This window comes from Panthera uncia, chromosome E1, assembly GCF_023721935.1.
Source record: "Panthera uncia isolate 11264 chromosome E1, Puncia_PCG_1.0, whole genome shotgun sequence".
NCBI classification, from domain to species: domain Eukaryota; kingdom Metazoa; phylum Chordata; class Mammalia; order Carnivora; family Felidae; genus Panthera; species Panthera uncia.
Genome location: NC_064814.1, coordinates 5,351,925 through 5,377,036, shown reverse-complemented (window position 1 = coordinate 5,377,036; position 25,112 = coordinate 5,351,925). Strand labels below are relative to the sequence as shown.

The window sequence follows — 25,112 nt, the reverse complement described above, 5'->3', positions numbered from 1 at the left end:
TGTGCCAGAGTAGCCGATGCCAGGGTCTGCCCCTGTACTGTGAATTCAACGGCAAGGGGACAATGCTTGGGGCTGGCAAAGCTCTTTCAAGAGGCCTGTGGGAGCAACCAAGCCCCACTGCCTGCCTTCTGTACCTGTCACTGGCCACTCGATCTCAGGGCCCGACACCCTCGGGAGGGAGAGGTGAGGGGCCACCTCCTGAGGTGGGAGGCGGTTCTCTTTCCATTCGTGAAGCATGACAAATCCATCGTGGGGTTGGAGGAGGGAGCGCTGGCTGCTCCCGAACACAGACTCAGACGAGCTATGGCAAAAATCATCTTTGGGGCACCTGGGGGGCTCAGCTGGTTAACAGTCTGATTCTTGATATCAGCTTAGGTCATGATCTTACAGTTTGAGTTCGACGCCAGTGTTGGGCTCTGTGCCCCTGACCCCTCAAAATAAATAAACTTAAAAAAAAAAATCATCTTTATTCACATGTCCCACCCCTGCTACCATCGTCGGAGAGATCTCTTCACTCCCAAACCCTGGGCCTGCTGGCAGGGCCACAGAGGAGCTGCCTCAAGCAGGACCCAGAAGCTGGCCCTGTGGAGCTGTGTCTTTATTGTTCCTGCTGGTGGAGCCTGAGAGGCTTAGTCCACTTTCTGGGGTGGGTGGCACTCTAGTCACTTAGTAGATACCGTAGGTGGGTTCGTGACTGTCCCTGTACCGGTCCAGGTAGCGCAGGGGCTGCCGGTGGGGGAAGCGCTTCTGCTTGGGGTGGTAAGGGGGTGGCCGCACAAACTCAAACACAGGCTCCCGCATGTCTGCGGGAAGAGGGAGTGTGGGTGTGGACTGAGGCAAGCCTGAGCCCCTTCCCCTTGTCTGCTAACCTGGGACTGCCCAGCCAGCCCACCCAAGGTGGCCCTCCTGACAGGCACTTCTCCCTGGCAGGTCAGGAGAGGTCTGTGAGCTCAGGCCACCGCCCCCCCCCCCCCCCCCCCCCAGCCTACTCTGGCCTTACCCAGAAGCCGGTGGAAGATGTGGGTGACGGAATCATCCCAGCGGCACTGGAAAAAGGCCAGGCCAGCTGGTGTCATGGCTTCCTGGTGTTTCTTGTAGAAATCAAAAGTGTGGAAGGTCCTTTGGGCAAGCTGATAGCTATAAGAAGATGGGGAGCATTTAAAAGCAGAGAATGAGGCATCAGAGCCCCACACCCCACCTCCAGCCCCACAGGCAATCCTGAGAAGCCCCTTATGGTCTGCACAACTACCCTTCTGCCCGTCTCAAGTGTAAGAGACAGGAGAACTGAGCAGGGCAGACCATTCCTGGGAAGGTGGCCTGAGGCCTGGGTGTCGAGAGGGAATGGGGCCGGGAGAGGGGCCGGACGTGTAGATTACCAGGGTGAGGGCCGGGTGTCCCCAGAGAAGTCAATTGGCTTGTCCTGCTTGAAGAGCAGGAAAGCAAAACGGTGGAAGCCGGAGCCTCGGGCAGGGAAGGGGGGCAGGTAGGGACACGTCTCCTGTCCTTCAGCCACCCTGTCGCCTGGGATGTTGGTTCTGGTGGGAGGAAAAGGATCCATTAACTGACACTCAAGAAAGGCGGCAGCTGGAGTGCTCCCTAGAGGTGCTATCACTCCCTGGGAGGACACCCCCTAACATGACCTTCATCGAACAGTGAAGCAGGAGGCATAGTTCTGTGAACCCTCGGACGGACCGCTCACTTGGAAACAGTAGAGGTTCAGAGGCTGAGGACAAGAGTCCTAGAGATGGTCAACAAGAGGATGAGGTCTAGCGCCCTGTTTATGGGCCATGGGGAGCCGGGGGGGCCACCACGGCCTTTTGGGCTGGACAGCCACACTATCTTTGGGCTGCCCCTGTGTTTCCCGAAGGCTCTGAGGTTTGTCAGGCAGTGTGAGCCCGCTCTGGCACCACAATGGCTACTATACCTCCCCTAGATATAACTCCCTGGAGGGTCCTGCTGTACACGTTGGTAACTGCAGTTAACTAAAAATGGTAGAAACCAGCCTCCCGGGTACTGGTCCCAATTACCCATCAGTCCCAAAGCCGGGGTCAACTGCCTGACCTCTGCCCCCCTGGCTCCAGAGCCAAAGGCCACTGAGAAAACAAAAGGCAGCCCAGCTCGGGCAGCCCCAGCTGCCAGGGGTCTCTCACTGTCCTTTTCGCATCTGATTGTCATAGAACCCCTCAGGGCGGCTAAAGCATGGGGTGGCATCACCCTGGTTTTACACAGGAGGAAATGAGTTCAGGGAGACCAAGAGGCCTGTTGGCAACAGCTGAGGCCTAATGCCTGCTTTTTCTTCTGGACCTGTCTTCAGCCAGTGAGTGGATCACAGGGCTCTTGGTGGCATCAGAGAGCAGAGGGGAGGGGCTGCCACCTGCGGTGGGAGGTTAATCCAAAGGTCCACAGTTACTCCTCGGGGGAGCCAAGACTGAAATTCAGGGGCAGCTCTTTCCAGGATCCAGGGCTCTCTCACATGCCTCTGACCCATCCCCGCCCAGGTACTTACACCAGCCAGTGGATGTATTCAGCATCCGGCTCCAGCAGGTGTCCATCTGTACACAAACAGAGCCCACTGACTGAGGGGCCCCACGGACACCCGCCCCCCCCCCCCCCCCCCCCCCCCCCCCCCCCCCGGCCGAGCCCTGGCCCATGGGAGGCGAGGGAGGCAGGAGGCCTGGTGAGCCCCAGACACCTACCCAAATTGGTGAGCAGCAGTGTCCATATGGAACCCTTGTCTGCCTCATAGGTCACCTCTGGGGCCTGGGCAGCCTGGCGGGGAGACAACAGGGAAGGTGTCGCCCCCGTCGGGGATAGACCAGCTGCGGTAAACAGACCTTTCTGGAGGACAGGAGTCTGAGGGAGCTTGCGGGAAGGGAGAGCCCGCTCTGATTCACACACCCTTGACAGTCCCTTGAGAGGCAGGTCAGCAGAGAAGCTCGTAGAAGGAACCCTGCAGAGTTGCCTATCCGGCTCTCTAGCCAAACCACCAGGCGGCCTTCACATCAACGGACAGAGGCTAGGAGGGCACTCCGAAGACAGGGGGCCAGGAGTCTGCCCAGACAGAGCTGCTTTTTCTTTCATTTTATATTCCTTCTCTGGTGATTATTGTGGTGTTTACCAGGGGATCAAAAGGGGGAAAAGAACAAAACCCCAAATCAGCCTACATAGATGGCATGCTTGTGCCCTTTACCACCATAAAAACTGCCTCTGCAAGTGCTTTTCAGCAAGGAGCTGTCTGTGGTCCTGCGGTGGGCTGTCTGTCCACACGGTGCGGGGAGGGGCACAAGTAAGCAGTACCTCTGTTGGAGTAATCTCGTTGCCGTGGTATACAGGCATCAAGTCGTCCTCCCCCACGGCATAGGCCACGTGCAGGGGGACGTGGGGTACGAAGGTGGCACCATGGAACAGGTCTCGATAGAGGCCGTAGTACTCAGCCAGACGCTGCTTGTGATAGGGGCCACAGGTCCTCTCCCACTCGGCCCGCACCGCCTCCAGTGGGATGCGAGCTGGTAAGGAATGATGCTGCTTAGGATGCAGGGCGGGGGGGGGGGCACTCGGGGGGCCCCCCTACCCTCATGGGGGGAGCTTACCTGTGCGGAGGCGGGCGGCTCGCTCCTCCTCCGGGTTGGCCCGCAGCTCCCGGAGGACCCGTTTCCGCTCCAGCAGCTGTTGGGTCCGGCTGACCTTGGGTGGAGGGAGCCCGATGTCAATCTTGTCTTTGGGATCTGGGGAGGGAAGGTATATATATTGGAGAAAGTGGGAGCAAGTCTCAGTGAAGCTGCCTAGCCCTGTCTAGTCTTCCAACTCGCCCAAGCTTTACCCTTTAATTCACGAAACTCAGTCAATACTGTGCAGTCTGCTTCACAGGCCCGAACAGGGTCCAGGTACTAAGCAAAGTGGGTTCAACTTGAGACTGCGTTTTCTGATCCCTAAACCAGGTCACACTGCCTGGGTCATGGGAAATGCAGGTGGATGATCATCCCAATTACGGCTGGGATGACCTTCAAGCCTGTTCACACCTGGACACAGACATGAACCTGAGTTCGTGGTAGGATAATGAGCTGAAGCTAGATAAAGCCTTAAAGAAGCACACTTCTCACACTTTAATGGACACACCATCCAAGTCACCTGGGAAGTTTTGTTAAAATTCGGATTCTGAATCAGCAGGTCAATGTGAGGCCGGAGATTTCTCCTTTCCTAACAAGCGCCTAAGTAGTGCCTATGCTGCTGGTCTCAGAACACGCTTTGAAAAACACCGCCCCAAATGACTTTCAATCCAATACCTTTTTCCATTTACGTTAGACGGTAACAATAAGTAAGATGCACTGAATCCTCATCAGAGATGGCATTTCTCTAAAAAATTCCAATGGACTGCATCCTTTAATACAGCAATTTTGTGACACAGACACAACTTTTATTTTACACTAAGGAAAGTGAAGCTCAGGCAAGCCACTCTGAGATGGGGAAAATGAAGGGCTCCATAAAAATCTGCTTTTTGCTCCTTTTCCTGCCTCTTTTAAGTTTATCTATTTATTTTGAGATAGAGACAGAGCGTGTGAGCAGGGGAGAGGCAGAGAGAGGGGAAGAGAGGATCCCAAGCAGGTTCCAAGCTGCCAGAGGAGAGTCCGACCTGGGGGTCGAACCCATGAACCATGAGGTCACCTGAGCCGAAATCAAGAGTTGGGACGCTTAACCAACCGAACCGAGACGTCCCTGCCCCCCCCCCCCCCCCGCTTTTTAATGGAAACTCTACGGCCAACGTGAGGCTTGAACTCTAGACCCTGAGATCGAGAATGGCAAGCTCTCTACCCACTGAGCCAGCCAGGCGCCCCTTCCTGCCTCTATTTTTGCTACGACCTGCATCTGCACTTTACAGATGCCTCTTAATATCCTTTGTAAGAGACATTTCTTTAGATGATATAACATCTAAAGAAGGACCAGGTGAGAACCGCAAGATAAAGCCATCGTATATGCGTGTTCCAGACCATCAGCGCTAGACATCTTGAAGCCAAGCTCCCCTGGCTCCAAGGAGCAGCACTTGCGTCCTCATCTTGGTTCCGGCCGCCGCGCACCTGACTCCTCGCAGAAGTACTCCCGGTACGTCCGCCACCAGTGCGGGTTCCGCGCCTCCTGCTCCGCCCGGCGCCGGTAACGGTCGAAGCTTCGGTACTTCTCCAGCCGCTCCAGGTTGCTCACATCGATGTCCTCGTTGGGCATCGGCCCCAGAGGGGCGGTCCGGCGACTCAGGGCGGCTGCGGGCAGAGTGCGGGACGTGAGGCCAGGGGCGGACGCTGCCTCGAGCTCCGCGGTTTGGTCTTTACGGGGACCTCCAAGAGCCCCCCACCTCAGACCCCTCACCCGAAGTGCTGAAGCTCCGCCACCTCCGACTTCCGTACAGCGCGGCTCGCCACCAGGGCGCCGCCATCTTCCCTGGGACCCGGCAGAGGTGGCCCGAGCAGTGCCTGAGCGCACAGCGGAGGCCCCGCCCCTGGGCTCGCGTCCTGGAAGCCACGCCCCCACCCGGGCCCCAGACTCCTCCTTCCCGGAGGCAAGAGCTCCCTCCTCCGGTGCGGAGGTGGCGGCGGGCTCCCTGCGCCCTGACTCCGGAAGTGCCGGGTGGCCGGCGGGGCGGAGCTGCGCGCGGTCCGGGCCCCTGCCCGCGGCCGGCCACCAGGGGGCGGCAGGCCCATAGCTTGCCCCTCTGCGAATGCGGACACCCAGGGTCTCCAGGCCCTGAGGTTTGCGGCTTGCCGGTCGTAGATCAGGCGGCTGGGATTTCTCCACTCGTTCTTACTTTTGAGAAACATGCATGTGGGTGCCCTAGAACCCACTAAGAATGGGGTCGCTTGTAAATTAACTGTTTGAAAGGCCTAGCACGGATTCCCACATGTATCGACCGCAAGCAGATAGTATCTTCTCTCATTGTCACTTTCCACCAGCATTTCTCTCTCTACAGGGAACGGAATTAAGCAACTGGGTTATGATCTTGAGAAGTTGTCTATAATTTTGAAGGGAAAAAGGCCAGCAGATACACAGCTGTGTAGCCCTCTGCTGTGACCTGCGGGGTGGCGGGGGGAGGGGGCGGCGTTGACGTCAGGGGACAAGCGAGCTACCGGTCACACCTTAATGCCAGAGACAGTGATACAGAGCACGTACAGGGACCGAGTAAAGTATCATTATAACCCAACGTCTGTGGAACATCTCTACTTGGCTGTTTCATGGACACTGGTGTCATCTGAACGACACCACCCACTTGCCCAGGCCAGAAACCTGGGGGTCCTCCTTGACACGTGAAGACCCTCCGTGTGTGGCATCAGGTCCCGTGGGGTCACTTTCTTATGACCCCTCACTGTCATGCCTGGTAGTGCCATCCTCAGTCTCCCCCGCACCACTGCCAGCAGTTTCGACCCGCCCCTTCCGGTGAGTTCACCCCACAGCCACAGTGCATTTTCTAAATGCAAATATAGTCCCACCCTGTTTACAACAGTTGAGTGCATACCCACTGCCCTGAAGATAAACAAGGCCATACAGACCTGTTTCCTAATTCTAAACTCCTTTCTCTTGGTCTTGAAAGGCCAAGCTCGTTCCTGTGGGTCTCCCTGCTGCGTGATCCTGTCTGTCAGGGGACTGAGGAAATGCCAGCTGCCCCCAGGCCGAGCCAGTGCTTACAACTCTGCAGGTGTTCACACGGGTGGCAATGTATTCGGCTGTTGAGAGGAAGACCCGATTCCAAGCTTCACCGAGGTTTCAAATGGGACACTGACGCGTCCCTCCTTGGGGCAGAAGCAGCCTGGAGATTCCCACACCTCACAATAGCACTGCGTGTAGGGCGCTCTTCTAGAAGGAGGCAGCAGAGTGAGGTGGTTGACAGCCTGGGGCTTTGGAATGTGCCCAAGCAAAAGGTGCTTGCTATTTTCTGTCAGCTGGGGCCGACTATTTAATCTCCTTGAGCCTCTGTGCCTTCATGTGTGAGGCAGGGCTGGTCCTCATCCCCTTCTCCTGGTCACGACACAGCCGTCTGATGTGTGAACCCAGGCCAGAAGGTCCCAGTGCCAGCCAGCCTTCCAGCAAGTAACAGTGCTACAGAGCCAACACCTCTAAATCACCGACTCAGGAGTCAACGGCACATCGTAACAATGCTGTCATTAAGAATATAGCAATTTAATGGGTCCAAGATGAAGGCTGTAAATTGTTGGTACACGAAGAAGATCCTTCTGAAAGCTCGTACGTGCCTGCTCGGACCCGCTCCGCCTCGTCCTCCTCTGCCCTTTGTCCTCTAATGGAAGGTAACCAGTCACTGGCCGATGGAAGCCGCTTCAGGATAACTGTGGTCACGTCAGTGGAGTCCCTCCATCCTCAGGTTTGCTGGGACAACTACCAAGCCTCCGCCCCTCTCCTGAGGCCCCTGCAGGGAAATGTGCCAAGGCGCCCTCCCCGGGGGGCAGCTTGGGTCCGGTCCGGGCCTGCACAGCTCCCCAGTGCTCTCTACCCTCCCAGGGCAGGGGCCCTCGCTCCCTTTCTTCTTTCCCATCTGCTGTGACTTCATAGCAGGTGAACAGGACAGAGAAGCCTCTCTACTGTTCCCTCCCCACACCCCACCCCACCCCACCGTCACCTGGGTCCTGCCTCTGGGAAGCCCTATCAGAAGAAGCCGACAGGCCAGTGTCTGCGCAAGGCTGGTCAGCTCTCCAGGCAGCTGGGAATGAGGCTGAGGCTGAGAGCCCGTCATACTGAGAGGCAAGACCTGGGTGGGCGACACCCTCCCTGTCCCCACAATACCGCCCGCCTCCTTGCCAGGAGGGTAGAAGGCCCTTCAGAACGTGCGCTCTGACCCCGTGTCCCAGTTTGGGAGGAGAGCCCGTGCAGGCTCTGCTGACCTCTCGGAGGGGGCAGGAGGCTGCTCGTGGAGTCATTCAAGAAGACACCCAGGTGAAAGTATCCTGCCTGCTGAGGAAGGGAGAGGTCCACAGGCCCAGTCAGAGCCTCGGATCCGAGCTGCAGGTCGGGGGTGGAGAACCAGTGGCTGGCGGTGTGGTGTCGTAGGGCTGTTGTCAGCCCCACACCTCCCAGAGGCCGTTGCCCCTCAAGCCCCAGAGGCTCCAGGCATTGGCTGGAGGGCTCAGAGAGAACGCACTTGCACCCTGTTCCCGGGAAGAGCTGTAATCAGGCCCCGGGCACCCCACTCCTCAGAGCTGGCAGCCGGTGGGGCGGTGGGGGAGACTTCCGGGGTTGGAGGCCTTGCTGAGGAGACAGCGGAGCCTTCAGGCTGAATGGGATGTCATATTGTAGGAGGCTTTCTTCAGGGTCTCCAGGAAGAACTGTTCATTCTCCAGGAAGTCACGGTCCTGAAAGGCAGAGCTGGCTGAGCGGTCCCCCTCTGGCTCCCTCCTGTACCCACTTCTGAGAACAGGGACACTGGCTTGCAGGAACGAGAGCAAGGTGGAGCCAGCCCTCACTCAGGGGCCCTCTCCCCACGCACTCCCTGGCTCGGGGATGCAGGGACATGGACGTGAATGAGACAGACCAGGTCTTAGTCTGGCGAGGCCCCTCGTCAGCACATGGCTTCACCTCTCTAAGCCTGTTTATAGACCGGAGATAATAACATTACCTGCCCGTAGGGCTGGGGGAGGGCAGAGGCTCAAACTGCACATACAGCTTTCCCACGGAGCCTGGCTTGCAGGAAGTGCTCCGTAAGTGATAGCTGCGATCTTTACGGTCGCAAGGTTACTGTGAGGTTCAACAGAGATGATGGATGCCAGTTACGTCCCACAGAACCAGGCCTGGAGTACGGGTCTCAGAGATGCTCACTAGGCAATCTGCACTATTATTCTGGGGTGGAGTGGGGGCTCCGCACCCCCCGGGGGCCAGGGCGTGCTCCTTCCTGCCTCCCACCAGGAGCCCTGGGCCCAGAGCCGGTGGGCGGCTCAGGAGACTCACCTGCTCAGCTGTGTGTTTCAGCAGCATGAGCCTGGCGTGGAGGTGCGAGGGGCCCAGGCCGGCAGGTGGCTGGCTGCACCCGAGGGGGGTGGGGGCAGGAGCCACAGTGGCTGAAAAGGTGGAGGAAGTCAGGGGTGCAGCACAGGTGGGAGAACAGAACAGCCGCGGCTGGTTTCCTGGGGGGCTTCTCACCACCGTGGGAGGCTGCAACCCGGACAACCGTCTGGGCACTTCCACCAACTCTCCAGAGCCTTTGAGAATGCTCATGGGATCTTACCTGGCAAGTCCAATTCTAGGAATTTACTCGAGGGAAATAAGGCAGAGGCGCAGAGATGTATGTACAAACATCTCCGCTGAGTGTTTATCTTAGTGACAAAAACCAGCTCACTAAAAAACATGGAGCATAATGGACAATTATGCCGAGTAAGAATTATGATCGGGGGCGCCTGGGTGGCTCAGTCGGTTATGCATCCGACTCTTGATTTCGACTCAGGTCATGATCTCACGGTTCGTGAAATCGAGTCCTGAGTTGGGCTCTACGCTGACAGTGCGGAGCTGGCTTGGGATTCTCTCCATCTCCCTCTCTGCTTCTCTCTCTTTCGTAATAAATACATAAATATTAAAAAGAGGAATTATGGTTAAATGTTTAATTACTGATAGGAAAACACGTTCTGATGTATATTTCTGAATGAAAAAACTCAAGGCACAAAACATACGATGTCAAATTTTTTTAAAAACATGCACAGTGTAGGACACTACACCCCAAATGTTAACAGTGGTTTTCTCTAGAGAGGGATGTTTTATAAAACAGCGTTCCTCTCTCTTACGTCTTTGTTTTCTCTAACGGACGTGCGTTACTTGTGTAACAAGGGACGAGTGAGCGGACTCCCACGGGCCCCCTAACCCCAGCGGAGGGAGGCTGATCCTGGCAGCCGGGCCCGACCCCCAGCAGCCCGACCCGGCCCAGCCCAGCCCACTTCCGTCCTCGCCCTTTGGGAGCTACTCACCGCTCAGGCAGGACGCTGCCGGGCACTGGGTCCCAGGGAACAGCGCCGCGGGGCCGGAGGGCAGGTCCTGGCGGATGCGGTCCAGCCGCAGCCTCTGCTGGGCTAGACTCAGGTGCTCCTGTCCCCGACCCCAGAGAGAAGGACGTGGCTGTGAGGGTGGGTGACCAGAGGGGGTCGTGGGGGCCGCCGGAGCGGGGAGGAGCCTTGCCTCGTGCACGTGCTGCTCCTGCTGCCTCAGCCGCTCCTGCTGCCGCTGCACCAGCTGCAGCCGCGCCTGCTGCCCCTGCTGCACCTGCCGGGCCTCACGCAGCGCCCGCTGCCCCTCCTCAAACTTCTCCGAGGCTACCTGCGGGGAGACAGGCAGGGTCAGCCGTGCCGGGCGGGGGCGGGGGGGGGGTGTCCCGGCTGTGCCCCCGGAGCTGAGCAGCTCAGCACCTGGCTCATGCTCTCCACCTCCTCGGCGCGGAGCCTGGTGCGCAGGGCAGCGGCGCTGACCCTCTCCTTCTCCAGCCGCAGCTCCTGCCGCTCCCGCTCCAGGGCCTCCCTCTCAGCCGCCAGCTGCTCCTCCTTGGCTCGGAGCTCACTGGCTCTGATCTTCAGCTCGGCTTGCTCCTGGACACAGCAAAGCCTCCGCTGCCTTCTCCTCTCCAGAACCAACGGCCCTGGCCCGCCCTGCATTGTTTCCTCGGCTCTGATCCACCCCGATTCTGGAGGAGGTGGTGGGGCAAGGGGTCCGAGAGGCTTGGGGTCAAGCCTCGGGGCCGCTCCTCACCGGGGGCCCAATTTCTCTGAACCCCAGCTTCCTCAATTCTAGAATATTTAAGTCATGGGGTGCCTGGCTGGCTTAGTCGGTCAAGTGTCCGACTCTGGCTCAGGTCATGATCTCACAGTTCGTGAGTTTGAGCCCCGCGTCAGGCTCCATGCAGATCGCTTGGGGCCTGCTTCGGATTCTATGTGTCCCTCTCTCTTTCTGCCCCTTCCCTGTTCACATTCTGTCTCTCTCTCTCAAATAAATTAACCTTAAAAAAAAAAAATTTAGAGTATCTAACTCTTGGGAACGCAGTGAGGATTGAATAAGGGTTTGTGTATAAAGCACCTAGGACCGTCAAAGGCAGTTTTTATCATATGATCATTGTTTTAATCCCGACACTCTAGGCTCTTTGCTTAGTGAATACATCCTGACAGAGGAGCAGGGAGGCCGGGGGAAGGAAAGGGCAGGGCTGCCGAGCTCCCCGCCGTCCCAGAGGCCCCGGGCCCTACCTTGGCCAGGCTGATGAGGGTGCCCTCCCGCTGGGTGTCCACCTGCAGCGCCCTCTCGGCCTCACGCTCGGCCCGCTCCTTACTCAGCTTCTGCTGCGCGAAGAAGTCGGCCCACTCGGCCGCTAGGCGCCGCCGCTCCTCCCCACACCTGTGCATGACGGACTTCTGCTCCTCCAGCAAGGCGCTCTGGGATGAGGGGGCAAGGGCACGGGGTGAGGGTCCGCGGGCTTACGGCAGGGATCACAGCGGAGCGTGGCGTGGCTACACTCACCTTGGCCTTCTCCAGCTCCTCCCGCTCCATGGCGATCTGCTGGACCATGACCTTCCTCTGCTCCTCTAGAGCGCGCCGCGTGGACTCAGCTTTGCACTGCTCGGCATTCACCCGCCATCGCTCCTGGGGGCGGGTGAGGTCTGAGGACACATGCCCCCTTGACCCTCCACCTGTCCCCACGTCTGGCCCGACTGCGCCCCCGGCAGCAGTGCAAACGCACCTGCCCCTCCCACACTATGCCACAAACACCTCGTTTCTGGAGAGGTACAGAAGGAGGGGGGCTGAGCGGGGCTCCCAGGGCCCGGCCGCTCGGATGAACTGTACCAAGGCCTGGTGGCTCAGGAACTGCCACTGAGAAGCAGCGGGCCGCTCCACAGGGCCCGAGAACAGCCACATCCCTGCTCCCTGAAATGCCAGCTACTCATGCTGCCTGCCCGTCTCCTGTCCACCGTGCAGGCGAGTGTGCCAGGGCGGGTGTGACACGGCATTCGCCGGGGCACCGGGGGCCACACAAGCACGAGCTCAGAAGCTTGACTGTGCCTGGCCCGAGGCAGGGGCTTAATCAAGTCACCAAATGGAGAACTGAATACATATGGTTCACGCTACAAGAGCACCTATGTCTACATCTTGATGAGTCTACAGGATGCCCAGGACATCCTCAGGGGCCATCTCCGACTAGTGGGGAATTGACATTTTCTCCTATATTGCTAACTGGACTTTTTTTTTTTTTTAATATTTATTTTTTGGGAGGGCACAAGTGGGGGAGGGGCAGAGAGAGAGGGACAGAGGATGTGAAGTGGGCTCTGTGCCGACAGGCTGACAGCAGTGAGCCCATGTGGGGCTCGAACTCTCCAACTCCCAACGTGGGATCATGACCCGAACCGAAATCGGATGCTCAACCGACTGCCACCCAGGTGCCCCTGCTAACTGGACTTTAATTTTTCAGTGTAACGTTCTCATGTTATAAGCTGGTACGAGATATGCAGGAGTTTGAAAACGCATCTGTTATGGCTCAGAGGCACAGGCTTCAGTGGCCAGACAACCGTGACAGACCGAGGCGAAGTGGGCAGGCAGGGAGGCACTGCTGACACCCTGGGGTCAGCTGGGGACGCAGGCCCTGCCGGCGGGAGGGCGGCCCACCTGCTCCAGCAGCCGGCTCTGCTCCGTCAGGCGCGCCTCCGTCTTCCCCATGACCTCCTGGAGCCGGCTCCGCTCTTCCTCCATGTCCCGCTGCTGCCGGCCCAGTCTCTCCTGCAGCACTGGGGGACCGCAGGGGGCTTAGCGCCCGCCCGCCGCCCGGCGAGATGGGGGGGGGGGGCGGGAGGGGGGCCCCGCGGCCCACCCGGTACCTCGGAGCTGCTCGTCACGCTGCCGGAGCCCCAGCTCCCGCTCCTGGGCCGTGCTGAGGTGCGAGGCTTCCACGCGGGAGGACAGCTCGTGCAGGCTGCTGGAGAACTTCTCCATCTGCTCAATGACGCCATTCAGGGACCTGGGGGAGCACCGGGTCAGCCCGGCGCGGAGCCCCAGCACTGCCCCTCGGCTGGGCCGGGCCCGGACGGCGCACGTACCGCGTGTGGGAGGTGGCGCTGGTGACGGCGTCAATCTCCCGGTCCTTCAGCAGTTTCAGCCGCTGCAGCTGCTCCTCGTGGTCCTTGCGCATCTCCAGGATGGAGGCCCTGAGGGGACCGTGGGGGCGGCACAGTGAGCCCGGGGCAGCTCTGCGAGTGAGGGGGCTCGGCCATCAGTGCTCCTGGGCTCTCCTCCTCCTCGGCTCCTCCAGGCGCCGCCTCTGCTTCCCTGGCTCCTCATCCTCATCTGTCCTGGGACCTCAATGCCACATCCACTCTAACGGGGAGATTCCTTCTGTTACTCAGCAAAGGACACTTTCCACAGAAAAAAAGACAGGTGCGTGCACAGCCTCTTCTTGTCTGGCCAATCGGAGATGTGTTAGAAGGCCTGCTCTGCCTGCATTGACTGGTTCCCCTAATGGACCCCTTCTTAGTTTGCTCTCACCGAGATCGGACATCTCATCAGCCGGATGGACACGGCAGGCACAAGGCTGCAAACCCCTTCTAGACTCGAGAGCTCTGGCAGGTGAGGGGCTTGACCTGTGCTGAGTTAGGGCCTCAGGTTCTTGCTGCTGCCAGGACTTACCTAAACAGTCAGGGACCCCTCAGGCCTGCAGGGGCACCTGCCCCATTGCTGTAGGGGTGGTGGGCCCTCCCCTGAGAAGGGGCGATGGCTCACTGTGCGTGGCCTTGGTTCTCATATGGAAAAGAAAGGGTCAAGCCTGAGCTGCTATGCCTCTGCCAGGGGTCTCCACTTCCTCCGGCCGTCCTGGAAGCCGGCTCTCTCCCCGCCTGCCTGCCTGCCCGCCCCAGGTCTCTCCTTCACCACTGCCCCTCACCGCTGCAGCTCCCGGAGCCGCTCCATCTCCTGGTCCTTCTCTTGTGCGGCGGCCGCCAAACGCTGCTGGTGCTGGGCCGTGAGCTCGGCACGGGCCTGCTCGGCTTCCTGGCACTGCGACAGATACCGGGCCGACAGCTCCTCGTGCTCCCTCCGCAGCCGCTCTTCCCGTTGCTGGTACGATGTTTCTAGCATCTTTACGTGGCTTCTGCCAACAAAGCATGCAGCTGTGGGGCTTAGAGGGCGAGGGCAGATGCCCAAAGACCTCTCTGAGTACATCAGCGCAGGCAGGCCTCGAGCCTCGGGACGCCCAGGTGGGAGGAGCATGGGTACCTGTGAGCACTCTCGAGGAGCTCCAGGTCTGCCTGGTGTCGCTGCTGCAAGCTCTCCAACAGCAGCTGGTGCTGGGTCCGCTCCAGCTCCAGCTTCCGCACCTGGAGATGGCGGGAGGGAGGGCGGTGGGCTCTCTGGGACACCGGGGGGAGCCTTCCAGCCCTCAGAGGGACACCCTTCCGCCCCAGCTTCGCCCCCACCCCAGCCCGTGGCCCCTCTGCCCTTCACCTGGGCCTCCAGCTCTGCCAGCCGGGCCTGACTCTGCAGAAGGTCAGCCTGGAGCTCGGCAGTGCCACTCTGCAGCTGCACCTGTGCGGCCAGGAGCTGCCTCTGGTATTCTGTGCCCGGTACCAGGCTCCGTGCCAGGGACTCTGGCAACAGGGACTGTAGGAGAGGGCGGGAGATGTTTCCGGGGTTAGGCAGAGGACAGGGACTCAGCTGAGCCCAGCTACCTCTGGCTCTCAGCTTGCTAGGCCTCCTGGCCCCTGTGCCTGATCTGTGGCTGCAGACGGGGACGAAGACATGGCACCAAAAGGCCAAGGGCGAGGCCTTGGGAGTCATGTAGTCACTGCACCTCCCCACTGGGTCTGGTTAGAACGGGTCTCCCCCCTCCCTCCGAACAACATCCTCCCAGCAGATGTTCCAGATCCCTAGACAGCCGGGAGAGCCCCGGCAGCATCTCAGCTGTGACAAAAGCTCCCGGCCCTGGCACCTTCCGTGGGCCCGAAGTCCGAATGTTGGCTGCTACCCTGCTTCCTGTGGGTGGCCCACTACCCACCATCTCCAAAGGTGCTTCTGGGTTACTGGGGAAATGTCTCTGTGGCCTCCTCACAGCTGGGCTCAGAGGTGGCTGGGAAACAGGTGGCGCGGCAGCAGGACGATGGCAGGTATGGAGGCGGCTTTCGAGACGGAACGACAGGATGCCTGCCGCCCTGCTTTCTGACCGGAGTATTCCCAGCTGCCCCTGCCTGGGCGCCATCTCTAATTCCCTCCCTGAGCTGGAAAATAGTGCCCAACTCTGTCTGAGAGCAGCAAGGCTAGAAGCTGAGGAAAGTGCTGGAGGTGGGGGTGGGGGGGAGGGGGTGCTGGTGAGCCATCCAATGTCCTGACACATGACTCCTGACAGGCTGCTGTGGCCCCTGCCCCGTGGGCCTGAGGCCGATTCCTGTTTGTCTGCTCTCCCTACCTGGACAGGCACAGAAGGCCCTGTGGTCTCCTGGGAGCTGGGGAAGCAGGCTGCAGGCTCTGAAAATCAACAGTGGAGAAATGAGCAGGAGGCCCAGAGAGACCGGAGGTCTCGCGTGTGCATTTGGGAGTCCAGCCCTACTTGTCTCCCGGGCCCCGAAAGAAGCACCAAGTGCCTCTTCCGCTTCCAGAGGTAAAGCACCACACAAAGGAGAAAACAAACCGGTGCTGGAGAGATCTCCACGGGCTGTTCCCCTCTGGGGGTCACCGACACGGAGGGCCAAGGCAGCCTGGTTCCAAGTCACGGGGGACCTGAGGACACAAGAGATTTGGGGGGGGGGGGTCAGTGGTGGCAAGATGAACAGCCTGCTGTGTAGGACGCAGAGAGGTACGAAGAGGGTTGGCGTGGGCAGTAAAGGAGAACATCAGGTGCAGAGTGTTGACTGGAAAGGCCTGGTGGCTGGCAGTTTACTAAGAGTCAGTCTTGGTTGGGCAGAGGAGATGGGGACCTGGCTTTGAGTCCCCTTAGTCAGCGGGCCTGATATAAGGTATTAAATGCCATATGCCAAGCTGACCAACAGCCCAGCACGGCTGCCCATCATCTCTGAAGAAAGGGGCCCGTGCAGGCCCGACCCAGCCTCTCCCCCACCCTCAGCCCCCCGCAGACACACCCTGAGGTGGTGGGTCCTGCCGGTGGCTTGTGTGCCGCTGTTCCTGAGGACCCTCCAGCAGGCGCTTGCTTGACCCCTTGAGTGCTGGCAACAGGCTGGCTGAGGAAGCAAATGTTAAAGCAAAGGTGGCAGAAGGTTCAGGTTAGACTGGACGTGGCTGGGCGGGGACACGGCCTGAGCATGAAGCAATTAGCCATTCCCTGAGCCCCAGTCTGAGCGCCCCTGGCCTTCTAGTAACCCTTTTTTCTTTCTTCAATTTGTTTTTGTTATGTTTACTTATTTTTTGAGACAAAGCACGAGGGGGGGTTGGAGCAGACAGAGAGGGAGACACAGAATCTGAAGCAGGCTCCAAGCTGTCAGCGTGGACCCCGATGAGGGGCTCGAACCCACGAACCATGAGATCATGACCTGAGCTGAAGTTGGACGCTTAACCGACTGAGCCACCCAGGCGCCCCGCCCCTCCAGTACCCCTTCTTGGCCCCAGTGCCTGCTAGGGCACAGTGAGTGGCACTGACCATGTGTTGACAGTGCCAGTAGTGACAACCGGGGTGTTACAGACACCAGAGTTAAGTTCGAGTTCAAGCTCAAGACATTTTTCTGGCCCATGTAGGTCTGCTGAGTTAGACTGGGGCTCTGCTCACTCTCCTGCCAGGTTCAGCTCCCTTTGGGCTCCTCTCTTCTCTTGTCCGTGGTTCTCATCCACTTTGGCTCTCAGGGTCAGGGGAAAGCTTTCCTCTTGGTTTCAGATGGAGGTCAAAGCCACCCTCCTCGTTCACACCAACCCCAGGGTTGGGTTATGCTCCTGGCCTGTCACGCAACCGCCCGCTTCACCTCTTCCTTGCTCTGGCCACACAGCATCTTGCTACTTCCTCTGCATGATCCTGGTCTTGCTGGTCCCTTTTACCCTCCTGCCCTCGGAGGTCGGTTGCCATCCTGCCCCCACAGATCTCCACTCAGTGGGTTTCCTCAGGAGTTGCCCCTTAGCCACCGTCTTCTCTCACACTCCCCAAAAGCACCAGCGCACGTCATGGATTTTAGCTCGGGGCAGCAGAGGCGCCAGGAAGTTTAGACACTGGGTTTTTTTGTGAGCAGGGCCCTTACTCAGAGGCACCAGGATGGCTGTGCTTTCGTCGCATCAGGGCACCCTCTTTCCCTGCCTGATCAAGTCAGCCCTTGTCCACACGGCAGCCAGGGTACGTCAACGACCTCCTGGTCCCCTCATGTCTGCACCTGGGCAAGAGCGGGGAGCCGGACGCTCTCTCTGCCGCACCCAGGGAAGTAGAGAGGCACAGCTAAGAGATGTGGGCTGGCACTCGTGACCGAGGCGCCGACATGGGCAAGGTTGGACCCCCCCCCGCCCCCCCCACCCGGCCCTCCCTCCGCTAGGCAGCAGCCCGAGCCTGCACCTGCTGGAAGGGGGCCTGCCCGCTGCCCCCACCAAGTTCTGGTCTCTGGAGGCCTCGGTGTGCTCCTCTCGGGCCAGACCTCGGGACTTCTTCCGACACAAGGCATAGCTCAGCCAGTCCTCTTCCTCTTTCTCCTTAGATGCTCCCAGCTGTGAAGGCTGGCCGGCTCTGGCAGGGAAACCTGCACCCTCTGGAGCTGGCTGGGCCCCCGGAGAGGAGGTGGGCAGCCCAGCTGGGGCAGAGTGCTGGCTCCTGGGAGGGGGCGCGGAAGGAGTGGAGAGCGCCTCCCCTCCCCTCTGAGCCTCTCTGGTGGGGGAGGGAGGGAACAGGTCCTCGTCCTTCAGGCCCAGCCAGTCAGCTCCTCCCTTCCTGGGGTGGGTGGGGCTGGCGGCCACTGGCGTGCTCCTTTTGGAGGCTGGTTCTCCCCTGGGGTCTGCGCCACCTTCTGCTGAGAACCTACTTCAAGACAGAGAGGAGGAGGTCTAAGGCAGGGCAAGCCGTCCATCCTGCGAGCCCCCTGACCAGCCTTTCCCTCCGCTGCTTGGGGGTGACTGTGAGCGAGAGGTTGCCCGGGGCTCTGTGCAGCCAGCCCGACACCCCGTGAGCACAGTGCCCACGCCAGCTCGGGTGGCAGGGCAGCGGGCAGCGGGCAGCTGAGTGCCATTACTAGAACACCATCAAACACACGTCCTCGATTCCACCACGTGAACGGGGGACAGTTTCATTTACAGCAAACAGGACCGAATCACAGCCGCGGGCACACTCGTCCAGAGAAAATGCAGTCGGGTCAAGGGGTTTTAGGTTTTCCATTAACATTTTATTACCTGTTCATTTATTTGGCCACTGCCTGGAAGTGTCACTGGCCAGTGGCAGCGGGTTGCAAGGTCTAAGAATACCCGGGGACTGAGAAAAATGTCAGTGTGTGTGGCGGGTTATTTAGATACAAAGAGGCTGAAAAGGCCAACATGGCATAAGGCCAACATCTGCTGAGTCTGGGCGAGGGATCGGAGGCAGTGCTTTGTACCGGTCTTACAACTTTTCCGTCAGTTTGAAATCATTTCAAAGCATAAAGTTTAACATCTATATGGGGAGGAAAACTCCAAATTCAGAAAATTCTATCCACTAACTTAATGTTTTATGGCACACTGGGACGAGCCTGCTGCCAGGCATCGCGGCAGGCCCCAGAGCAGTTCCTGGGGAGCAGGGTGTGAGAAGCCACCGAAGGTTCTCGGTCTCGCTACCCCAGGGATTGGACATTCCTCGGGGAGATTTGCTGACATTAGCTGTTTGTGGCCTTAAGGGCTCCAGGCGGAGTTGGGGTCCCCTCTTGCTTTTCCTTCCAAGGAGGCTAGAAGGAAATGGGCCTGTGTGGATGGGACGGGGCAACCCCCTCTTCTCCTTCAGCACCCACAGGGTGCCACCCCTCTGTCTTGTATGCCGTGGTTCCCAAACTGGGGCACTTCCTCCTTCCCAGTGGGCACCTGCCCCCAAAACCAAGCTCCCAGCAGGCCCTGCTTACCTGACCGACTGCCGGTGGGATTGCCGGCCCTCGCAGGAGCCCACAGTGGGCTGATAGGCCCCAAAGGTGAAGTCCTCATCACCCCAGGGATCTTCTTTGTCTGAAAATGAAGAGGCTTGTGATCTAGAGCAAGGGAGTCAGATTCTTTTGTGGCTGCAGAACACTGTTTAAGAAAAAAACAACAAAAACTGAACTGGCAGGGGCGCGTGGGTGGCTCAGTTGGTTGAGTGTCCCACTTGGGCTCAGGTCATGATATCTCACGGTCCGTGAGTTCGAGTCCTGCGTTGGGCTCCACGCTGTCAGCTCAGAGCCTGGAGCCTGCTTCAAGTTCTGTGTCTCCCTCTCCCTCTGCCCCTCTCCTGCTCATGCTCTATCCGTTTCAAAATTAAATAAATGTTAAACAAAAAAAAAAACTGAACCGGCAGCTTGACGTGTCAGGCAAGTGAGTAAAGAGGAGGCCGCTCTGGGGAAAAGCAGGGGTGCAGTGCTGGGTGTGAGCCCAGCGTCTCAGGGTCTGGCACACAGGGCATCATCTGGGAGTGGTGACGGAGGCACTGGCGGGGTCCTGCCCCAGACAGCCTTTGGATGAGGCCTGGTGAGCCGCGTGTGTTATGAGAATGATTCTCAACACGCGGCCCATGGGCCAACGCTTTGAGAAACCGTGGTCTGGATGATGATTTTCAAACTGTGAGCTGCTATCCATCAGCCAGAGCCGATTTAATGAGTCACAACCAATGTGTTTGTAAATCAAGTAGTGCCCAGATAAAAAATAACAGAATGCTGAACACGGTAGTTGTTATTTCGGGACACTTTTGTCTTAGTCATAATAATGTGTGTGTGATGTAAAGCTTCTAAAAAAAAACTTTTTTTTTAAATGTTTATTCATTTTTGAGAGAGAGAGACAAAGAAAAGTGCATGTGCACAAGCAGGGAAGGGACACAGACAGGGGGACAGAGGATTTGAAGCAGGCTCCACACTGACAGCAGAGAGCTGGATGCGGGGCTTGAACTTACAAACTGTGAGATCATGACTTGAGCCGAAGTCGGTCGCTTAACCGACTGAGCCACCCAGGCGCCCTGTAAAGCTTATTTGTTATTATGGGCTGTGGTAGAAATGTGGTCTAGGGGTCCCCCACCTCGCCTCCCCTACCCCACGAGCCTCCTCACCCTGTGGCCTCTGGAACTTCTTGTCCAGCTTGAATTCCCTGTGTTCCCTAGTGCCCGGGCGAGCCAGGAGTTTGGTGGCAGTCCCCCGACCCAGCAGCTCATCCAGTCTGGAGCGAGCAGGACGGGGCCCTTCCCTGCAGGACGGGACACACGCAGGAGCACGTGAACATGAGGGGCTCCTGGGGGTGGGGGGCGTCACTGGACCCACTCTCTAGCTTTTCCCAGGACCTGAAGTGTGGCCAGCGTCTCTCTACTTATAAGGACCCTTACTGGTCTCCCATCTGCCTCCTTTCTGCTGTGGGGCTGTCTGCAAAGCCCAGGGTGGCCATGATGTCATCCTCCTCATCAAATAGCACTTCTTCTTTCTTTCGGACCGGGGTGTCCCCAGGAGTTAGAGGAATAGAAGGACCTAGAACACAGAACACGGGGCGCAAGGCCCACGGCCCACCATGCCCTCAACCGTACTGTCTGAATGGGTCGAGGGGGGTGTTTCTCTGTAACCCGGACCTCTGGCTGTGACAGCAGGCGTTGCACATGTCTGGTCTGCCCATAGGACCTGACTGCCCCCCCCCCCCCCCCCCCCCCCCCCCCCCCCCCCCCCCCCCCCCCCCCCCCCCCCCCCCCCCCCCCCCGCCCAGCGTCACGCATCCCACCTCCCTGTTCGGAGAGACCGATAATCCCTTGGTCCAGCATCTGAGGCCTATGGTCCCGGCCTGGCAGAGTTCTGGCTCTGTACTGCAGACTCCAGCCAGCCTGCTGCCCACTGCATCTGCCCCAGGACGTGTCACAAGCCCACCCCCCCTACCTTGATCTCTGACTGGGGCTGTGCCCTTTTCGGAAGCCAGTTTACTCTCTGTCCTGGGTGGCTTCTTGGTGGTTCCTTCCTCATCATCGGAGAGAAGTCCCGCCAATGGGTCTTCCAAGTCTCACGGCCAGAAGGGCAAGCACAAGTCAGACTGCACGCTCCGTTCAGAGAACAAGCCCTGCTAGATTTCTAGCTATTCCCACACATGAACAGGCCGCTCAGCACCCCAGAGGACACAGACCAGGCTCAGCAAGGAGACAGGGAGCTGGAGAGTGGGCCCGGCCTGCAGTCCAGCATGGCGGGCCCCGGCCTGCCCGTGCGCCCCCCAACTCTGCTGTCTGTACAGCCTTCTGGAAATGTCCCCCAAGCATCGGAAGTGAAGTAAATACAACGTTTGTGCATTTGGAAAAGGAAAGGGAATTCTTATACTTTATAAAACCTTCAGTTTGATGTCTGGCTTCAAAGTCCTTGCAAATAAGTTACTCCAATCTCCCAGCCACTACAACACAATCGGTCCCTCCCTGAATTCCTGAGGAGTTGAACCAGTGGCACCGGCTGTCTGCTCCTCCTCTGACACGCGTGGCAACCTGACCTTGGGCAAGCAAGTAGGCATTACCCAGGTGCCTCCACTCTTAAAACCAAAGTGACCCAGAAGCGTGACCACGGGGCCTGTGGTACCTTCGAAGGAAAACTTCCTGTACTGATGCCCAAAGTTGCCGGGAGAGGGAGGGGACTTCTTGGCAGGAATGGTGTCCCCTGCAAGAAGCAAACAGAAGGCAAGGTCATGGGCCTGGGCCTCTCCCAGCCAAGGTCCTGCCACACCATGACAGGGACCCTGGGGTGGTGTGCACTTCTCTCTGGGCGTGCTGGGGGCTCATGGCCGTGCAGACTGTTCTCCCACAGGCTTCTGCCAGGGAAACGTGGTCCGAGGCCACCTCCCGCCCCTCCGTCACATGTCATCACTCCAAACAGAGTCACAGACTTGGGAGGTACACGGGCTACCACCAAGTTCCCCAAATTAACTCAGGTGGTTTTTCTAGGAGCGGCCATGTTGCACTTAGAGGCAATGGAACCACAGGAGGCAGGAGGAAGCTGTCCCCTCCCCCGCCACAAACACTCAAATGGCCTCTCCACCCCCCGCAGAGAAAACCCACAGCAGTGACAGCTCCCTTCCCAGTATCTGCCCCGAGTCCCCAGAATGTCCAGACACCAGGCGCTCTCTCCCACTCGCCTTTCTCACTGGCTGTTAATAGGCCAGCAGATTTAGGATGACTAGGCAACTCTTCTTTCCCAGAGCCCTTTGCAGCTCTTTTGCTGGAGGCCAGATCGGACTTCTTCAGACCCAAGAGATCGGCATCCATGTCGTCCAGATCCTGGAAAAGTGGGAGGGAGGGAGGAATCCCCACGGGTGCTTGGCTAGTGGCCGCTAAACGTCCCCGTGCTCTGCATAGCCTGGTGGTGACACTGCCTCCATATTTCACGGGGGACACACGGGGACTTGGTTTGGGGCTCTGACCCCAACAGGGGTAGAGAACAAGGCCAGAGGCCAGGCCGAAGCACAAAGTCTCCACTGGCTCGGTCTCTGATAAGCCCCCTGGTCTCGGATGGTACCCCTACCACCATTTCAGCCAGGGGCACTAAAACCTGTTTGCTGTTGCTTCTCCCACAGGCTCAGTAAGCGGTGAAGCTCTATTTATGGTGGGAACAAAACTGCATGGTCCTGGGGTTGAGGACTCAAAGAGACTGTCCTGGGCTGTGAAAAGGGGCCCGGGGGCGACAGTCAAGGAGTCCTTAGCCCGCCTGGGTCAGAAGAGGCAGAGTGTGATGAAGATGCTGTTCCGGGTCAGTGAAGGTTCTCTGGTGATGACACAAGCCACTAGGCACCCAGCCAAGCGTCTCCTGGCCACCACGGCCCCTGGTACAGACTCGCCAAATGCTGATCCTCTTAAGGGGACGAGGACTTCGATCTGGGAGGATGCTTGGCAGCCCAGGGGCAGAAGAGTGAGGGACAAAGGGGAACGAGAAAACTACGCAGGAACGAAGCGAGCTGGGAGAGAAAACTGAACCAAAGGTAAGCAGAGCAAGCTGGGGGACAGGGGCCCAGCTTGTGGTTCTGGCGTGAGACTCAAAGAGTCACCGCCGGCAGCAGAGGCAGAGGACTTGGGGGTGGCCGCCAAGGGTGCCAGCCAGCTGGCCTCGGGGAAGAGAGATTTCAAGATGAGGTTGAAGAGGCTCACTATGGAGTCAAGAAGGGAGCAGACTCTGATTCTTCGGCCCCTCCCGCCCCCCGCAAGGCTGAAAGCAAGCGCTGGGCCGGGGACGTGGGTTAACCAGAGGGGCAAGAGACTGCTGCTCGACGGAAGGGCAGGGGGGAGCAGAGGTGACCTAAGGTTTCAGACCCCAGCCAGGCCACCTGCACCTTGGAAGATTATCTTATAAACTGTACAGAATTTATGTCTTAAAATTCCATTGCCAAGCTTAGCTTGGGGCTTGATCCAACGAGAGCACAGCCAGACTGAAGGGGATTTGGCAGGGGATGTGGAAAGAAATACAGACAACAGTTAAGAAGCAGCATTAGAGGAGTCTCTCCTCCTCTCCCCTCAATGGTGGTGTTGGTACAGGGACGCAGCCCGGAGTCTCTGGGAGGAAGCCAGCCCCACTGCACTAGGGGCCTATCGCATGACGGTGTCTCTGGGTAGTAAATCTCTATAAACCAGGAAAACAGACTTCTATCCAGAGAGACAGGAAGGGCAGCAGCTCATAGATGAGCTCCATTCTTGACTAGAAAGGGCTCAGAAACACGAATTGCAGCGGGAGAACCACGAGGGAGAAGGAAGGCTTGGCATGGAACACCTGGGTCCTGCCCCGGGTCCCAGAGCTGTGCAAGCGGGTGCCTTACCTTCATGGTCTGGAGGAGAGCCTGCGGGTCTGCGTCCGAGATGTCTGAAATCTAAGTGTGCAGGACAGTAAGGATGTGTTAGTCGAGGACCACCAAAGCTCAGGGGTCTAGCTCCTTGTTGCCTTGCTTCTGTGAGGGCAGAGCTCGGCCGGTGCGGCACAGATAGGAGGTCCTGCCTTCACCTGGGACTTAGGGTAGTCGGAAGCCAAACCTCCCCAGGTGTGGAGGCCCAGAAAGTGCTGCCGCTTTCTGTCCCTCCCAAATGGAATGAACCCTTTCCATTGGAAAGAACCCTTTCCGATGGAATGAAATGGAAAGAACGCTTTCATTAATGGGCTCAAATTATGCCACTTCCCAGGGGCACCTGGTTGGCTCAGTAGGTTAAGCGTTCAACTCTTGATTTCGGCTCAGGTCACGATCTCATGGTTTGTGGGATTGAGCCCCGTGTCTGGCTCTGTGATGAACGTGGAGACTGCTTGGGATTCTCTCCCTGTCTCTCTCTCTCTCTCTGCCCCTGTCCTGCTCGCACACTCTCTCAATCTCTCTCAAAATAAATTAACTTAAAAAAATTATACTACTTTTCAGTTGTGTGACTGGACAGCTGGGGAGCTTGTGACAGGAGGCCCAGTTACGAAGGGCAACACAAGCTCTGCTCTCCAGTGCATCTCACTGGCAGGAAGGAAAAGCATGTTGGGTCCACAATGGGGTCCACTTGGCGGCCTTTGGGTATCATTTTAAAAAACACACCAGCTTTGCAGAAACTACTAAACCCTTCTGTGAGAAACCTCCCAGCCACCACCCATTTCGCTACTTTTAGGGATAAGCAGAGAGGGTGGGGGTAGGGTGGGCCAGGCTCACCTCAGCATCAGGTCCTGTCAGGCCTGCTGTGGTGCTGAAGGCACAGTCTTCCAGGAGGAACCTGCAAAGATGTGGAATTGGGATCCACCTGCAACCCCAGGGCACTAACTGATTCCAAGAAAGGAAGGTAGCTTAGAGAGTAACCAGTGAACCCGTAAGACTTCTCTGGGAGAACAGGACAGAGCTGCTCAAAGGAATTTCACAGGCCACCTAAGGCAGAGATTTTCACTTTTTCTAAAGCAGGAGAGCCCCTTTAAAGACAATCCGGTAGGGGCACCTGGGTGGCTCAGTCGGTTAAGTGGCCGACTTTGGCTCAGGTCATGATCTCACGGTCCGTGAGTTCAAGCCCCACGTCGGGCTCTGTGCTGACAGCTCAGAGCCTGGAGCCT

The 25,112-nt window shown here is 58.4% G+C and overlaps 2 protein-coding genes across 8 annotated transcripts in view; both read right to left on the bottom strand.

The window, feature by feature from the left end:
* Positions 1–447: 447 nt before the first annotated feature.
* On the bottom strand, positions 448–5,485 carry MRPL38 (mitochondrial ribosomal protein L38). Its single transcript, XM_049635691.1, has 9 exons — positions 5,359–5,485; positions 5,073–5,252; positions 3,591–3,725; positions 3,298–3,506; positions 2,697–2,769; positions 2,507–2,552; positions 1,377–1,535; positions 1,001–1,137; positions 448–803 (listed from the first exon to the last, which is right to left on the bottom strand). Exons 1-9 carry the CDS (start codon positions 5,423–5,425, stop codon positions 667–669), a joined length of 1,143 nt encoding a protein of 380 aa, XP_049491648.1. The 5' UTR covers positions 5,426–5,485; the 3' UTR covers positions 448–666.
* A 1,655-nt stretch (positions 5,486–7,140) lies between these two features.
* The window catches only part of FBF1 (Fas binding factor 1), a 23,464-nt gene continuing 5,492 nt past the window's right edge, over positions 7,141–25,112 (bottom strand). For 2 of the 7 annotated variants that reach the window (XM_049635684.1, XM_049635686.1), the window contains 24 exons: positions 24,724–24,784; positions 23,866–23,916; positions 22,198–22,339; positions 21,645–21,722; positions 20,967–21,086; positions 20,432–20,570; positions 20,162–20,295; positions 18,996–19,095; positions 17,477–17,935; positions 16,071–16,169; positions 15,623–15,711; positions 15,401–15,459; positions 14,443–14,598; positions 14,215–14,315; positions 13,883–14,089; positions 13,044–13,151; positions 12,825–12,964; positions 12,616–12,734; positions 11,476–11,598; positions 11,205–11,390; positions 10,380–10,556; positions 9,945–10,290; positions 8,938–9,047; positions 7,141–8,345 (listed from right to left, as the gene is read on the bottom strand). In XM_049635684.1, coding sequence (XP_049491641.1) covers positions 8,262–8,345; positions 8,938–9,047; positions 9,945–10,290; positions 10,380–10,556; positions 11,205–11,390; positions 11,476–11,598; positions 12,616–12,734; positions 12,825–12,964; positions 13,044–13,151; positions 13,883–14,089; positions 14,215–14,315; positions 14,443–14,598; positions 15,401–15,459; positions 15,623–15,711; positions 16,071–16,169; positions 17,477–17,935; positions 18,996–19,095; positions 20,162–20,295; positions 20,432–20,570; positions 20,967–21,086; positions 21,645–21,722; positions 22,198–22,339; positions 23,866–23,916; positions 24,724–24,784 — 3,388 coding nt within the window. In that variant the 3' untranslated portion in view covers positions 7,141–8,261. Of the gene's footprint in view, positions 8,346–8,608; positions 8,728–8,937; positions 9,048–9,944; positions 10,291–10,379; positions 10,557–11,204; positions 11,391–11,475; positions 11,599–12,615; positions 12,735–12,824; positions 12,965–13,043; positions 13,152–13,882; positions 14,090–14,214; positions 14,316–14,442; positions 14,599–15,400; positions 15,460–15,622; positions 15,712–16,070; positions 16,170–17,476; positions 17,936–18,995; positions 19,096–20,161; positions 20,296–20,431; positions 20,571–20,966; positions 21,087–21,644; positions 21,723–22,197; positions 22,340–23,865; positions 23,917–24,723; positions 24,785–25,112 lie in introns of all 7 variants that reach the window. The other 5 variants (XR_007459085.1, XR_007459084.1, XR_007459083.1 and 2 more) reach the window with 5 other exon arrangements.

Bases quoted from the DNA above. Each gene is read 5' to 3' on its own strand.
- MRPL38 (XM_049635691.1), bottom strand. From the start codon at position 5,425: ATGGCGGCGCCCTGGTGGCGAGCCGCGCTGTACGGAAGTCGGAGGTGG. The intron at 5,253-5,358 runs GTGAGGGGTCTG...CTCTGCCCGCAG, and splicing joins GCGGAGCTTCAGCACTTCGG to CCGCCCTGAGTCGCCGGACC. The intron at 2,770-3,297 runs GTACTGCTTACT...TCTCCCCGCCAG, and splicing joins ACGAGATTACTCCAACAGAG to GCTGCCCAGGCCCCAGAGGT.